The sequence below is a fragment of the Hesperophylax consimilis genome, chromosome 1, assembly GCF_061612785.1.
Source record: "Hesperophylax consimilis isolate HC1 chromosome 1, BYU_Hcon_1.0, whole genome shotgun sequence".
Taxonomy (NCBI): Eukaryota; Metazoa; Arthropoda; class Insecta; order Trichoptera; family Limnephilidae; genus Hesperophylax; species Hesperophylax consimilis.
Window position 1 is genome coordinate 41374667 of NC_142836.1, and position 15488 is coordinate 41390154.

At 31.8% G+C, this 15488-nt stretch overlaps 1 protein-coding gene across 1 annotated transcript in view; it reads left to right on the forward strand.

The window, feature by feature from the left end:
* The first annotated feature begins 9095 nt into the window (after positions 1-9095).
* Positions 9096-15488, forward strand: part of LOC149426912 (pickpocket protein 28-like) — a 36893-nt gene continuing 30500 nt past the window's right edge. The window contains exon 1 of the mRNA XM_089639096.1: positions 9096-9272. Coding sequence (XP_089495222.1) covers positions 9250-9272 — 23 coding nt within the window. The 5' untranslated portion in view covers positions 9096-9249. The remainder of the gene's footprint in view (positions 9273-15488) is intronic.

A 15488-nucleotide genomic window follows, 5' to 3' on the forward strand; every position in this document is an offset into this window, starting at 1 on the left:
TGTGAATTCCAAATTGGCGATGCATATTCCAGTGTACTTTTGACTAATGCGAAATATAACATTACGATTATAACAGTACGCGGATTACTAAATACTTTACTTACACGTAACACGAAACCAAGCATTTTATACGACCTATTAACGACAGTCCACCGTGTTAAATTGGAGAACGAAAGGCAGCTAAGGAGGGTAAAGGCACAGAGATCAATACTAGAGTAGAGTAAGAGTTGAGTTCCAGCTCACATTTGGCATATTGTAATCCCGTATTACTAGAAAAATGTCATTTGGAAATTCAGTAGTTAAGTCAGAAATGGCAGTTGTATGACTATTGATAGTAGAGAAACGCTGTGCATTAGATAACTTAGGACTAACTCCTGGTAAGTAAGAGCAACAAATACGAATATTTAAAACGCGATGTTTTTAATGTAATAGTGAGTTCCATATATTATACGGCTTCTGATGTCCATGACTTTTGAGATCTAACTAGTCTTTTTTATACTTATAGCAACGCCACCCCCTTTAGTTTTACCCGTTCTATTAGTATCTCTGTCATTTATATATATGTTATACTAGCCATCAAACAGCTCATCATCGGATATGCTGTCAACTAACCACTTCTCGCTAATTAATATTATGTCGAATTCGTTGATTATTATGGTGTAGTGTAATGAGTAAATAGAGTAGTGTGTGTATAGAATTAGAGTTGAGTACAGAAGTGGTATAAGTTGAAAGCAAAAATGAAATAAAATCAAATTAAAATTAAGTTTAGAAGAAATCATTGAGTTAAGTTGTTCAATACGGTTTGATCAGAGACGAGGATAGCAGGAGAGGTAACATTCTTTATTATATAAAATTTTGAGTTTCGTACCCATAAAAAATCATGTTTGTTTATATTTTTAAATTCTTTAGCTGATCTAAGTATCAATTTGTTTTTTCTGGTAAGGTGATCGTTTATAAAAAAAATACCTCCTGCAGCACCTACGCTCTTGCAGTCGACCCCCTTCTGCCTTTTAATGGCCGCAAGCAGTTCGTCCTTCTTCCTTTTGGAGATGAATTTAGCCACATTTAGCAATTAATTCAATGTCCTCTTCATTAATGATTTGTCCAACGTTAGATGCAATTTTTATTAGACTGTCTGCTTGGTTTTCATCCTTATTTTCGGGGAGACCGAAGATTTCAATGTTATTGAGGAGCAGCTGCTGTTCTCTTTCGTTGTTTGTTTTGTCCAGATAAGTTACAAATATTTTTAATTCATTTACTTCGGTATTTCAAAACATAGCGATTTTTGGGATCCCACCAGTGACTAAAGAAAACTGGACCCCTCCTCACCTATTTTATGATCTATTAAGGGTTTTTTTTTTAATTTTTTAAGGCGCGACCCCCTTTTAGTAATAAAATAAAACATTCACCTCTATGCGACCACTTAGCCTTTTTGTGTTTATTAAAATTAAACATTGATTCCGTCTGCTGTTTTACATCAATGTGAATTCACATTTTCTTCCATGGTTGCAATAAAAACGAAATATAGAAATAAACTTGAATTGGAATATGATCTCATACTTTATGTCCAAACACAAAGCCAAGGTTCGATAAATTAGTTGGAAAAAAAAACAAGCGCACTCATCGCTTGAATTTGTATTACTTCCGAAACAATTTTTTTTCTTCTGTAAAGTTATAACCATTGCTTGCTTGTTTTAATAAAGTTTAAAGAATATAGAACTACCTATATTTGTTTGATATATTAAAATACCCACTTTGAGAACATCCAATCTATGAAATAGATCCGTGAGAACATGCTTTTTATGCCATATAAACCCAAGGATGAATCGACTTCAACTTTCTTTCTTACAAAAATTATGTTTTGAAATATCGTTTGTATTCGTCTAAGAGCGCCCGCAGACGAGAGAGATTAGTTGCGGAGAAAGTTGGGTTGCGACAGTTGCGGGCATAAAAATTGGCAATTTTGAATGTTGGAATAGTTTTCCAACTGTTGCCGCGACTAAAGTCTCTCCTCTGCGGGAGGCCTTAGAATTTTATTCGAATTACTTTGATTTTTTATTTTGCAGTGAACCGAAGGGCGGCCTGAGGCCAGCCTGCACAATTTTCACATTTTGCTGGATCGCCCCTGATACATAATAGGTATAATAGATTAATTAGATTTATGTGAGAATAGATATTTGTGAGTCGTAATGGTCATTTTGCATGACATAAGATCAATAGGTCATCAAAATATTATATAATTATTATTCATCTGAAACAGTCACTTTCCTAGAACTTGACTTTAGCGGCGTAATTAACTCTTATAATAATAATAATAACATAGTATTTATATAGCGCAGTTTTGTGTTGTTTCACTTCAAGTGCGCTTAACTATAATAAACTTAAAAATAAAATTTCCTATTGTGTTCCTTTAAAAAAAATTAATAACATAATATGAAATAAAGAATAATATAAGAATAAGAAAAAGAAAAAGATAATAATAAAATAAGAATAAACGGCTTACACAAAAGCAGAGAATAAAATTTGACAATAACAGTGCTATTTTAGTAGAGGACAACAATAAAAGACAATAACAGTGCACGAAAAATAAGAACTTTAAAATTAAAATATTATATAAAACAGGAAAGCATTAAAAGTACAATAAGGAGGAAACCGAAACCAAACAATTTCCGGAAACTTCAAAACCTGACTTATTATAGTATATTGAAAAGAAGCTTAGATTCATGATAGTATAAATGATTTTTATATTATTAAATATGATTTTTTGAATAATTTTGTTTTTAAAACCCGTTTAAATTCAGCAAAATTTTGTATATTGGTAAGGGCTGGGGGAAGTTTATTCCAAATGAGTGGGCCTATAAGCTATAAGATCATATTATGTAATAAGGAATTTGAGTCCATTTTTTTATTTATATTATCAATGTCCACATTCAAACTTAAATACCAGTATTTTTTTTAAAAGATTGTTTTCATAGTTAAATTAATTTTTGAGTTTGAATTTTTTAAAGCCTGCTACAACGACCATAATCCGAGCGGGAAGAGGTAGATGGGTGCGTGACGTAATTTGTGATCTGCATGTTTACCGTGGCATTTTGTATGGATATTTTCTTTATTCGTCAGGAATTCCAGTAATTTTTTTATCAATGTTAACCTAAATGTTAGTCAAATTAAGGGTATTTTTTTATTATAAAATTTTCGTACTAAAATTAATATTTAACGTTAGAACAAAAAATCGCAGAACATTGGGGTTCACACAGTTCGACCAATCACGGGAGCGTTTGTAGAGAATAGCGTTTGAAGCCCTTTTCAAGAACGATTTATTAATTCTGAGAGTAAAATATAAATTACTAGTGGATCCCCCGCAATATTTCGCTAATGGCACCTCAAACCGAAACCCTCAAACCCTCAAACTCAAACCAACCCCCCCCCCTCCCCCACGCCCCCACCCTATCAGCCTCAAAAAAAAGAGAATAGTACTTGTAGATTAAATTCCTGGAAAATACAATATTTTACAACATCTCTTTTATCAATGGGATATAAATTGTGAATGTAAATATAAATCGTGGTAAGTAGAGGTCCCAAAATTTTCTAATAATTTTTCCAACCCTCCCCCCTTTAACCCCCCCCCCCCCCTCAGTGACAAACCCTCCGTATGAATGCTATAACTACGACACTGCCCACAAATATAATATCCCTTGATTTTTCACGGTCTGCGCCGGTACTTAACTAATAGTACCTAGTTGAAATTTCCATATTATTTAGTCTCTTGTAAACACCGAATTATGAATTTTTTTATTACGTTTTATAATTGAATCATTTTTAATATTTTTTTAAAACATTGGAGAATCATCCAAAGCACAACTCACTCGCCTTCCCGAGGGTAACATTTTTGAAAAATAAACTTTTTTTTCTATTGAAAAAAAAAACTTTATTTAAAAACTGTTAGTTGCTTTTATTGATGCTGATTTACATAAACTATATGAATGTTATATTCATATAATATAAAAATCATCATCAAAAGCAGCCGCAAGTAAACAAAATTTAAAAAAAAATAGATTCGATGATATATTAATATTATGGCTAATTCTTTTAAATAATGTAAGTAATTGGGAACTTACCACTTTAATACCTCAATAAATTGTAGATGTGTTCAACTGCACAGAATATAGTTACAAGAAGGCTATAATAACATACTGCAAAAATAATAATAATTAAGGTTAGCATAACACTATTTTTCTGCTTGGGTTATATACATATAATTTTAATACTTAAGGCGAAGCTTAATGCTAAAACACTATTTTGATTAATCTTTAAAACGAATTGGTGTACATTATGAATACCAAAAACTATGCTTTAGATAAATTAAATGTTTTCCTATCGTTTCGCTTGAGTGGAATGCAGATTAAAGAATAAATTACTCAATAAAAAATATAAACGTAAACTAATAAAAAAAATATTTTTTCAATAGAAATGTATGAACGCGACAGTTTCACCTGATTAACTTTTTTGTTTTCTTATAAAATTATTTACAAAATAAATAAAAACCAGTTTTATGCTTGAAATCGAACGTTTCTAGACTCCGTTTTCTCAAGCGATTTTAATGCTTATTACCTGCAATATGAGGTATACCAATAATATAAACATTTTTGGCTTGTAGCTTCCTCTTAACAAATCTTACATGATTACTGTTCCACTAATTTATTATGAGCATATCTCATATGTTTGTAGAAGCCCGTATGGGTTTACAATATAAATAATTATTAAATACCTACGGCACTCCTTTTTTGAAAACATCATTTAATCAAATGACAAAAGCGAAATTATTTTTGATGACATTTGCTTTTTTACACCCGTTGAATTTTAATAAATTAATTAATAAAGGTACCAATTTTGGTATTAAAACTCCAAGATCATTCATTGCGTTGGTAATTAAAAATTAATATGATATCACTTTCGGAAATAAATTCGTTTACATCCTGTGGCTTCTACCCACGCAATTATGTATTAAGATAATAAAAAAGATGATTATTTCTCTCATGGTTTTGGAAGTGCAACCATTGCTATGTATGTACCATAAAAATACGCTTGAATCGCTCGCGGAAAATTTCATGGGTAGAAGAAATATCGCGTTCAATACTGTACTAATATAAATATTGCATATTTTAAATACACGGTGTCCAGAAACTAGTAGTACAAGCGGGAAACTGGTGAAAAATAGAGAAAAAAAATCGATTTGATGTTTTTTTCTGCAACCAAAGGATTGAAAAACTTTTCTAGGCAATAAAAAAATCGATGAAAACCCCGTAGGGACAGGTTTTTTTTTATCGAATTTGACCTAAAAAAATCCAACCTAAGACTCGATTTACTCGAAAACGAAAGCTTGAATGAAAAAAAGAAACAATATAAAATCGACTTTAACTGTGATGTAGATTCACCGTTTGTACCACAAGTTTCCGGACACCATGTATATCAATACGAATACTTACATAAATGTTAAATTAATCCTTAATAATGTTATTATGAATAGTTCTACTAGATTTTAGTACCTATATTATTTTTGTGACAGCTGTTTCGGAGTTCAAATCCATTATTATTTATGGTTAGGCTACACATTGAAAATCTGCTATAATATACGGTTAAAATATGTTCAATTAGAATCACATTGTGCGAATGGGAACTTAATTGGGAAAAATCTCTATTGTGTCATCAAAATCGTGTGGATTCAAAATTCAGTGAAGGTCAAATATTATAAATCTTTTTTCGTTATAATTGAAACTAAATTACAGTAGAACTTCCATTATCTGGACTAATTGGGAATTAACATTGTCCGGATAGTGAAAAGTTCATATTTAACTGAGAAGAGAAAAAATAATACTCGTCTACCGGTAGAAAGTACTATTGAAGAGTTCAAAAGGTACTTAATATAATAACGTCACATATTTACGTTACATAACATTATATAATTTGATTTGGTAAAAACCTTCAAGCCACAAAATTAAAACTTTACAGGAGAGGATTTACGGATTCGTAAAACTAATTAAAAAATCTTGTAGTTATTATGAAAGTTTTTCATCATTTTGAAGAGAAATATTGAAATTTAATTTAATTGAGGGTTGTGTAATTTTATCTAAGTATTTCTCCAAATAACCTAAAAAATGTGTGAAGTAATTAAATTTTAATAAAAAAATTTAATTACCGTACCATGTTGTGCTCTGAAGACTATTATATATGAATCTTCTGAAAAGAAGCATTCTCATAAAAGTGTGTCTTGACGGTTTTAACAAAACACAGTCAATATAATAAATTATATGACTATTTTTTTTATTGAGAAATTTTATAAGTAGATTTTTTTTTAAATTGATGCTGTCAAATCACATAATTTCTGCTTCTACCGATCGGGATTTTTCGATTTCTTTTACAAACCGGATAATAAGGGTTTTACCGTAATTGAATAACTTAATTATTTTAAATATTGAAGACAATATTAGTGATTTCTAAACGAAAATCTGAAACAGAAAAATCAGAAAAGGAAACGGTCACATCTGGGACTCGAACCCAGGACCCTTGTCTTTCCGGGACAGTGCTCTACCGACTGAGCTAATGGGACCCTATTCCCCTCGGTCACTTTTAACTGTATCATACTTCGAATAAGAACCACTAACATTGTCTTCATTTTTTCACCGCACATTTTTATTGGGAACTATCTTTATGTATGATCGCAAGATTCAACCCGAACTAAATGCAATCCAGACAGCGTCTTTTTAGATAAACCTATCTTATTTTTTTATTTTTAATGTGCGACATCTGTTGACTTTTCTGCAAGTCTAGAATAAATATTTATTTTTCGGAATAACTTTATTGAGTAAAACCTCAAATTGTAATATTTAAATATTGAAGACAATATTAGTGATTTCTAAACGAAAAAAAACGAAAAAAAAACTTTTCGTTTAGAAATCACTAATATTGTCTTCAATATTTAAATATTACAATTTGAGGTTTTACTCAATAAAGTTATTCCAAAAATAAATATTAATTATTTTATTTTATTTTCCAGACATTGAAAGAACTCCCACTTTTACAATAATTGTTTAGGTGCTTCAACACCAAAACCACAATCTTATTTTCCTTTTTCCTCCTCTTCTCTTTTCATATCATAGATTAACCTTGAATGCAATATTATTATTCTAAAAAATCGAGAAAATTTGATACAAATAATCGAATTCCGCAAGGACATAATAATATGTATAGGTATGTTCTGTTATGTATGTTCTGTTTATTATATTTATTGAAAGAAACGAGAATTTTCACAAATTTTTACTGTTTTTGTCTGAAATTTCCCTATGGTGTATTAACGGCGAAATTATGGTGAATGGGTCAATGGGAGTTTAGAGGGAGTTGACAGACAAACCCCCTGAGCTTGGTGTCAACAGTAATTACATCGTGTCATACCTACTCGTTATGACTACCAATTAGCAGGGCTGTCTCTCTCACAAGAAAACAAAACTGAAAAACAAAATGTTGATTTTACAACATGTCTGTACCTAACGTATCTCGAAAAGAGTGTTCAAGTAATTTGATGTTTTTTAATAATAATTTAATACAGAGAAGACGATTCGAGAGTTTTTGTTTTTTTACTAGTGGACCTCGCAATCCTTCCCTATATTCTTGTTTCTTTCACCACTCACTATTGTATATCACAATGTTACTGTAAAAAAACCACATTACATCAACTTTAATCCGATTCCGTATCTCATTCCGGTGTAGAGATATTGCGTTAAGTATTTCTCGGGCGTCACTAACTTCTTCTACCCAACAAACTTTGAAATTTCCAGCGATATCGGTCAACTACTTTCAGAGTAATGCGAGTGCGAACATTCGCAGGCTGAATTTTCACATATAAAGATTGACTACTATTATTTGTTGAGTATGGTAGAGGGACAATCGGCAGATAAGTGTGATTTTCCTTTGAACAATTAAAGCTCCTTAGAATTGCGTTGACCTAGAAATACAAAACAGAACAAAGTTTATAATTTTCATGACACCAGAAATCACCGTTCAGCGGTTTTTAATGCTTTGAATGAATATTTCAATGCTTCATTATTATATATGATGATAATGACGATGCGAACTGAAAATTTTTGCATTTACTTTACTGAAATGCATGATGAGAGCTCATTGTTAGAGGGTTTTTGCTGCTTTTGGATTAATATTTTCAGTGGTCCATAATTTGTAATGATTATTTAATAATTTATTAATTAACGCCCTTTTTTGTGGCTGTTACACATGAATATTAAGAAATATACATTATTTATTGTACATAACTGCTTGAATTCCTTCATTAACAACATTTTATATTTGTTTAAAGATAAATTGAAGATGTCCACTGACTTGGTATAATTGTTTCTCTCCATTAGTATTCTGGGCAAAGAGGAATACATATGGTAGTTAGTCCCAGAATTTCTGCACTGAAATAAATCCTGACTTCTAGTAATACGTTGTGGAATCTGGAAGCTTATAATTTCTAGCAATCTATTATATTATATACAACATTTCAAATTGAAATACGCACAAAACTTTTTACTCTGACGTATCTGCAACACTCTAAGAGATTTTTATATTTTCCACTGTACCCTTAAAACGTTTAAAATAAAATTAACCTAACAATGAACTTGAATCAAAACAATTATTTTTTAATTATTCGTATATTTTTTAATTAATTTTTACGTTTCTTTTCATAAAAACGTAAATGGAACTTAACTGGTTCATTTTATATTCAACATATTAAATGTAAAATTAAATTACATATTTTTCCTTAATGTATTCAAATAAAAAAATAAAATATCGTTGAAATTACATACAGAACAAATTGAGTAATTTCATCGGATCGTAACAAAAACATTTTTAGATTAGTACTACAAAGAAAACCCTGCTTCGTTTCGGGTAGGTACCGTGTTTATTAAAATAATTTCAAGTGACAAATTATGTTTTTACGTAGTTTATTTTTTCCGATAACGTATGTAGGTACTCGGTTCAACCCTGGCTGGTGGTCGAACAGCGTATTGAGGGAATATTTCACACACAGTTTAGCAGTCAGTCCGGCTGCGTGGTGTGTTCGGCCGATTAGCTTGATCTCTATAGTACGTGATCAAAGTGTTTTAGCTTCAGGCGTGACTTTCGTCGTGTCATTGTTTGTTGTATCCGACTTACAGGGTGGTACAATTTGGAGATTTTTTTGACGTGACAGATCAAATGAGACGAAATAATGTGGTGTGGTAAGTAGTAAATTAATAAATTTAATTAAATTAAAATCATACATTATTATGAAACAGAAAATTTGTTTGTTTCATATTTGAAGTAGCGACAACTATCGAATGGTGAGCTCTAGCGCTAAGAAATTCACATAGATTTTTGTATGGAATTTCTATTTACATTACGTAATACGATTTCCAGAGTTAGATATGTAGCTTTCAAATTTCCATTTATAAGTCGTAACAAGAAATGTTTTATGAAAAAAATATTTTAATTAACTATACTATAAAGAAATATGAAATCAAATTTACTAATTTCGGTTTTCGGTGCATCGGTGTATGCGCGTTATGATGTAAAAAATCCTGCGTTATGCGTAAAATTATTTGTAAATTGTTAAGTTTTTGGAAATTGGAACTGATAAGTATATATCATTTCAGGCAAGTGATAAAGTATCTAGGTATAGGAAACAAAATTATTTTATTTGAATAACAATTCTACAGTTGAAACGTGTATTTCTTTTGTTGGCTGAGCGTAGCGAATTCCTGTTTTAACTCGACCGTTTTGCATTTCGGTTGTCTGCAAATTTGTTTGTTTGTTTGTTATTTTAATAGTCGCGTTAAAAAAAGGAACATACCTTTTGGACGTAAGCTCAACTGTTCACAGAATTATTAGTAAATTTTTTTGATGAATATCGTTATTTTTCACAAGATTACCAACAGTGTTCATTCAAAAAAATAAACTTCTGATATCTCTGCAATTTTTCAGAAAAAAATTTTGGATTCAAATAAAAAATAACTTTGTAAACATCACTTTTATTTGTTATTCTATTCCGGTCAGTTTGGCTACCACCGTAGCTTCGTCAGGGCAGTATTATATTCTTTAAATTAAAATGTCACATCGTAAAGTACCTACCTATCTGTTTCAAATGATTAAAAAAATGTTTTTGAAAGGCAAATATTTTATAAATTCTATCGGCTTCACAACTCCAATAATTATAATATCCTGTGATTTTAAAGGGTCTGCGCTAGTCATCTAATAAAAACAAGAAATCATGTCGTGGATGAAACTATAATGGGAAGAATAACACCATGTTTATTACGAATTGTTGTCAGCATAATTTTGTATACCTACTAATTATCATTTGAAATAACATACCTACATAATAATACTATATTCGGTTACATATTACACATATATACGAGCATACATAATAATGTTTTAAATGTTCACTGTTCGATATTTGAATGTAGGCAACACCCCCCCATGAACTGTTTATAAAAATAGATTCTTTTAATAAACGGAGAGTGATTTCTTGTTCCTCGAATTCTCATGATGATATAGGAAACACTGAATAGATAATCCCCAGAAGTGCGATCTGTACCGGCATGAAAGAAAACTGTTGCCGCCGATTTGCACAATACCTTTCGAATCCTTTACTTCAAAGGGTTCAGCACAGGAAAATCACTAACTTCACAATATCGGTTCGATATTGGAATATTAGCGTAATTACCGATGATTTTATACCGATTTCCGGAGCACGGTCATACTTCTGATACCCAGACCAATATTGATACCACAAATTGACATACGCTGGCAACATTGGCGCATCTGTCTGTGAATTGACATTTATAAACTACAGACGGGCTACGTAAAAGTTTAAAATACTAATAAATTAACCATGCGAATCGATATATTAAAGTTTATACATTGGCAGTACGCGTGTACTTTTAACTGAAAGGGAGATAATTTAATTTATGAGATCATTAGTCATAAGTCGTATGTCATAACATAACTAACACGTCTTAGGACGGGTTGTTTCGGAGAATTTGAACAATTCATCGAATTTAAACGTTCATTTTCAAGTTCTGTGAAAGATTTTTTCAAGTTCTGTTTTTATTTCAGTTTTGTCAAGCAACTAGCCTACAATGATATAATAACAGAACTTGAATAGGACTTTCACAGAACCCAAAAATGAACGTTGAAATTTGATGAATTGTTCAAATTCTCAGAAACAACCCGTCCTTAGATTAATTAATTAAGTCTATGGATCATGTGTACTATTTCTTTCTGTTCTAATAGCTTAGTTAATTCACCCCATTCATTAAAAAAACCTAATTGTTTTGCTAAAGGCGATGCCATACGTAGTAATGCAAAATCATGTGTTTTTGGTTTGAAAATTTGGTCGCTTAGAAATGTTTCAGATGCTTTAATTAAATACTGCGAGTAGAATACACCTTGGCCTTTGAAATAATCGAGTATTTTTTAGATAAGTCTTTTTATAAGCCCAGAAAAAAATTAAGTATAAGGCCTATGAAAACTGCTTTAAAGTTCAAAATCTCCTACTTACGAATCTATTTTCGGTTATAATTTTATTTTATAATGTGGAAAATTAAGTTATTTATAAAATGATAGCAAAAAAATTAAATATTTATGCCTGAACATCTACAAAATAAAATAAAAGGCACTTTTTGGCCATGTTTTTTTCTTGCATAAATCAAAACAGGCGGATGGTGTTAAGCGGGAATTTAAACCTTATCGCCATCTACTTAAGGGTTATTATTGATAGCGACTCAATTTAAAATATTACACGACGTAGTGCATCGCCTTAAAGTACAAAATTATCCAAAAAGTTGGGCATATTGACAGCTTATCCGACACCTTGGAAGCCGCGCTAAAAGTAGTGGCTTATGTCTACCGATACGACTGTCGGAATCATATTCTGACCGTACTCGCAAATATCGCTAACTGAACGTAAATGACGTATTCACATCAGGGTTTTATCCATCATCCATGCTAAACCACAGACATGCCGATGAAATTGCTAAACAAATTTGCTTACTCTGGATACACGGACACGGCCACAGTACACTTCTATTTTATCAGTGGTGTGATTCGTTGGTCTTTCATCGCGCTCTGGAGTAACTCACGCTGATGATTAGAAGCTTTTAAATATGAAGAAAGTAATGTAAAAATAATCTTTCAGAAGAAACTACATCTAAAAAAAGATTTAATGTATTCCACGAAAAATTAAATTTAATTTGTGAAATTAATAGCAATGCCAATCTATTAATCACCCGTATGAACCATGAACCATTTATTGGTTTTGAAAATTCAATTGAAAGCTTACAAATTTGTACAACATTAAAATGTTTCTCGACTTTCTTGATCAAAAAAATCATTGAATCATTTATCGAAAGCAAGAATTCTTGGAAAATATGTGGAAGGAAATCTGTTATTTAAAAAAGATATATACTAAGCAAATATATTGGGATGGATAGATATGATCGGGGACATGTGTGAATATGCCGCGAAATGGTTTGTATTTGAGATCCTAATAATTTTATTGTATAACATGTTTTATCGGGGGTTCACTATCATCAGTAAAATCTTCAGCATGTAGACCAGTCACGTAAGTTCCGATTCTGAGATGTGTGTTGTTTTCCTCTATCTACATTGAGTTTTCTTCAGCACGTAGACTAACAGTCACGTTAGTTTCGAAGCTGAGGTGTGTGTTTGTTTTCGTCTTCATTGAGTTTTATTCAGCATGTAGACTAACAGTCACGTAAGTTTCGAAGCTGAGGTGTGAGTTTGCTTTCGTCAAAATTGAGTTTTATTCAGCATGTAGACTAACAGTCACGTAAGTTTCGAAGCTGAGGTGTGAGTTTGTTTTCGTCTACATTGAGTTTTATTCATTTTATTCAGCACGTAGACTAACAGTCATGTAAGTTTCGAAGTTGGAGTGTGTGTTGTTTTCCTTTACATTGAGTTTTATTCAGCATGTAGACTAACAGTCACGTAAGTTTCGAAGCTGAGGTGTGAGTTTGTTTTCGTCTACATTGAGTTTTATTCAGCACGTAGACTAACAGTCACGTAAGTTTCGAAGCTGAGGTGTGTGTTGTTTTCCTCCGCATTGAGTTTTATTCAGCACGTATACTAACAGTCACGTAAGTTTCGAAGCTGAAGTGTGTGTTGTTTCCGTCTACATTGAGTTTTGTTGTTACGATGTCAGATTTATTTGTTTCTTCTTCTTATTTTTATGCGCTCTCTTATCGGAGGTTGGCTATTATCATATCAATGCTAATCCTGCTTATGTAAGTTATATAGCTGTGAGATGTGTCGATTACCTCTGAATTATTTTTGGGGTAAACTTGTATTTTTCGCCCTTGAAATGCGACCAAGGTATCTGAGTATTCTTGTGTGTTTTATGTGGCAAAATATTACTTATTAATGAATGTGATTAATCTTGTTTTAACCTCTCTTATAGAAGGTTGGATATCATTAGGGAAACTTCACCTGCACACTACCAATCGCAAGAATTTCTAAACTACGATGTGTGTCGTTCACCCCGGAAATGTTTTCAATCAATCAATCTTGAGAAAACTTGAAAATCTGCAACACCCACATGAGACGAGGAATACAAATAAAACAAGACTACCCTTTAGAAAAAAACCGAATTAAAAATCGTTGATGTACAGAGCAATGAAGGTATTTGGCGAATTACCAGAGAAAGTTAAGAAAATAATAGCAAATATGAATAAAAATTACGAAAATAAGTGATTTTTAATGAAAAGAAATTTATAATTTTTTTTTTTAAATATTTATACCTGTATAATGATTATATTATGACATATAGCATGTAACTATGTTTACGACAAAACATTCCCGGGTTACAAATAACCTGACTATCTAACTAACTAACCATCACGCCGTTTCCGCAGGGGTAGGCAGAGAGGACGGACCGCCAAACAACTCTGTCTTGGCACACACTCCTTGCCTCATTCACATACATTTATCGTCTAATACATATTCTCCTATTATTCTGACCCTTGACATGGCCCGACTCAAGTATCTGATTAACTTAGGTATTGCATATTAGTAAACAATTCAGATATTGTTATTATAATAATTCATGCTAACCGCGATAGATTAAATTAAATTATTTAAAAATTAATTGTATCATTAAATATGTACCATAAATTCTGCATGCGATACAACCCATAAATAATTTAACATCGTAACGAACGTAATTATTGCCCGATCAATTAATAATGAAGCTTAAATTTTTTAACAAGTTGATATAAAAACTACATTATTTCCATTAGTTCAATAAACACATAAGCTAAACCTAACACGTTTACGGCAAAATGGCGGCTTAACTTCTTACTACTTACCTACTGATTGCGATATATTATTTTTTTAATGACAACCCCTCCCCCGATCACAGCATAACACAAACAGACATGTATATAGTATATAGCCGCTGTCGGCTGCGGGTGATGCTGAAGCAGAAGAATATTATGCTCCAAAACATGAAATTTTAGTAGGGTTAAGTCTAGCCAGGTAACATTTTAAACACCCATATGAGTTGAACATTGTGAGGCGCATATGACGCCGTTCTATTTGTATAAAGAACATTAACATTAAATTTAGATGATTCACCACTTCATGGAATACAAGATTCTAGAAAATCAAAAAAAATGTAATGACAATTGATAAGTCATAATAGTAATAATAATATTTAGATGCTTTGTATGCAGCCATTTTTGTGAAAAATGATCTCAAAGACGCTGTACAAATATATATATATATATTAAAATAAATATCTACAATGATCTTATTAATAACTAAGCTCTAGTAAAACTATTATCAAGTGATGGCTAACAGATTGCATCCACCAGTTCGTCGATCACTAATACAAAACTATATGCACAATGAATTTGAATTTGAAACATATGAGACAGATTGAACACAAGGCTTCGAATAACGTAAATCCAACAAGAAAAGTGTGATTAAGATATATTATAGGCAATACAAGAATGCTACTCTTAATTAATTTAGCTTAAAAAGTTATCTTTTGAGTTCACACCTGAATTCAATTGGGCTTGTTATGCATCATAGTTCCGGAGAGAGTTTATTCCAAGCCTTAGGCCCAGATACTTAGAAAGCGCGATCTGCAGACCTAGTATTTGGCTTGCGCTTAGGTTACATCCTGCCTATAGCTGATGGTGTTGTAGATCTAAGAGTTGACTGCCTCAGACTGTTTTGTAAGGTGGGGGCATTTCATTGATGGATTTCAACACCACCCAGCTCAATTTGTACCGGATTCTTTCAGGGCACTTGAGCCAGTGAAGGTTACGAAGGTGTTCCGAACTGTGCGAATATTTAGAGACCCCGGTAATGAGCCGTGCCGCTGCATAAGGCACGGATTGAAGTTTGTCACTTTGATATTTTGGAAGGCT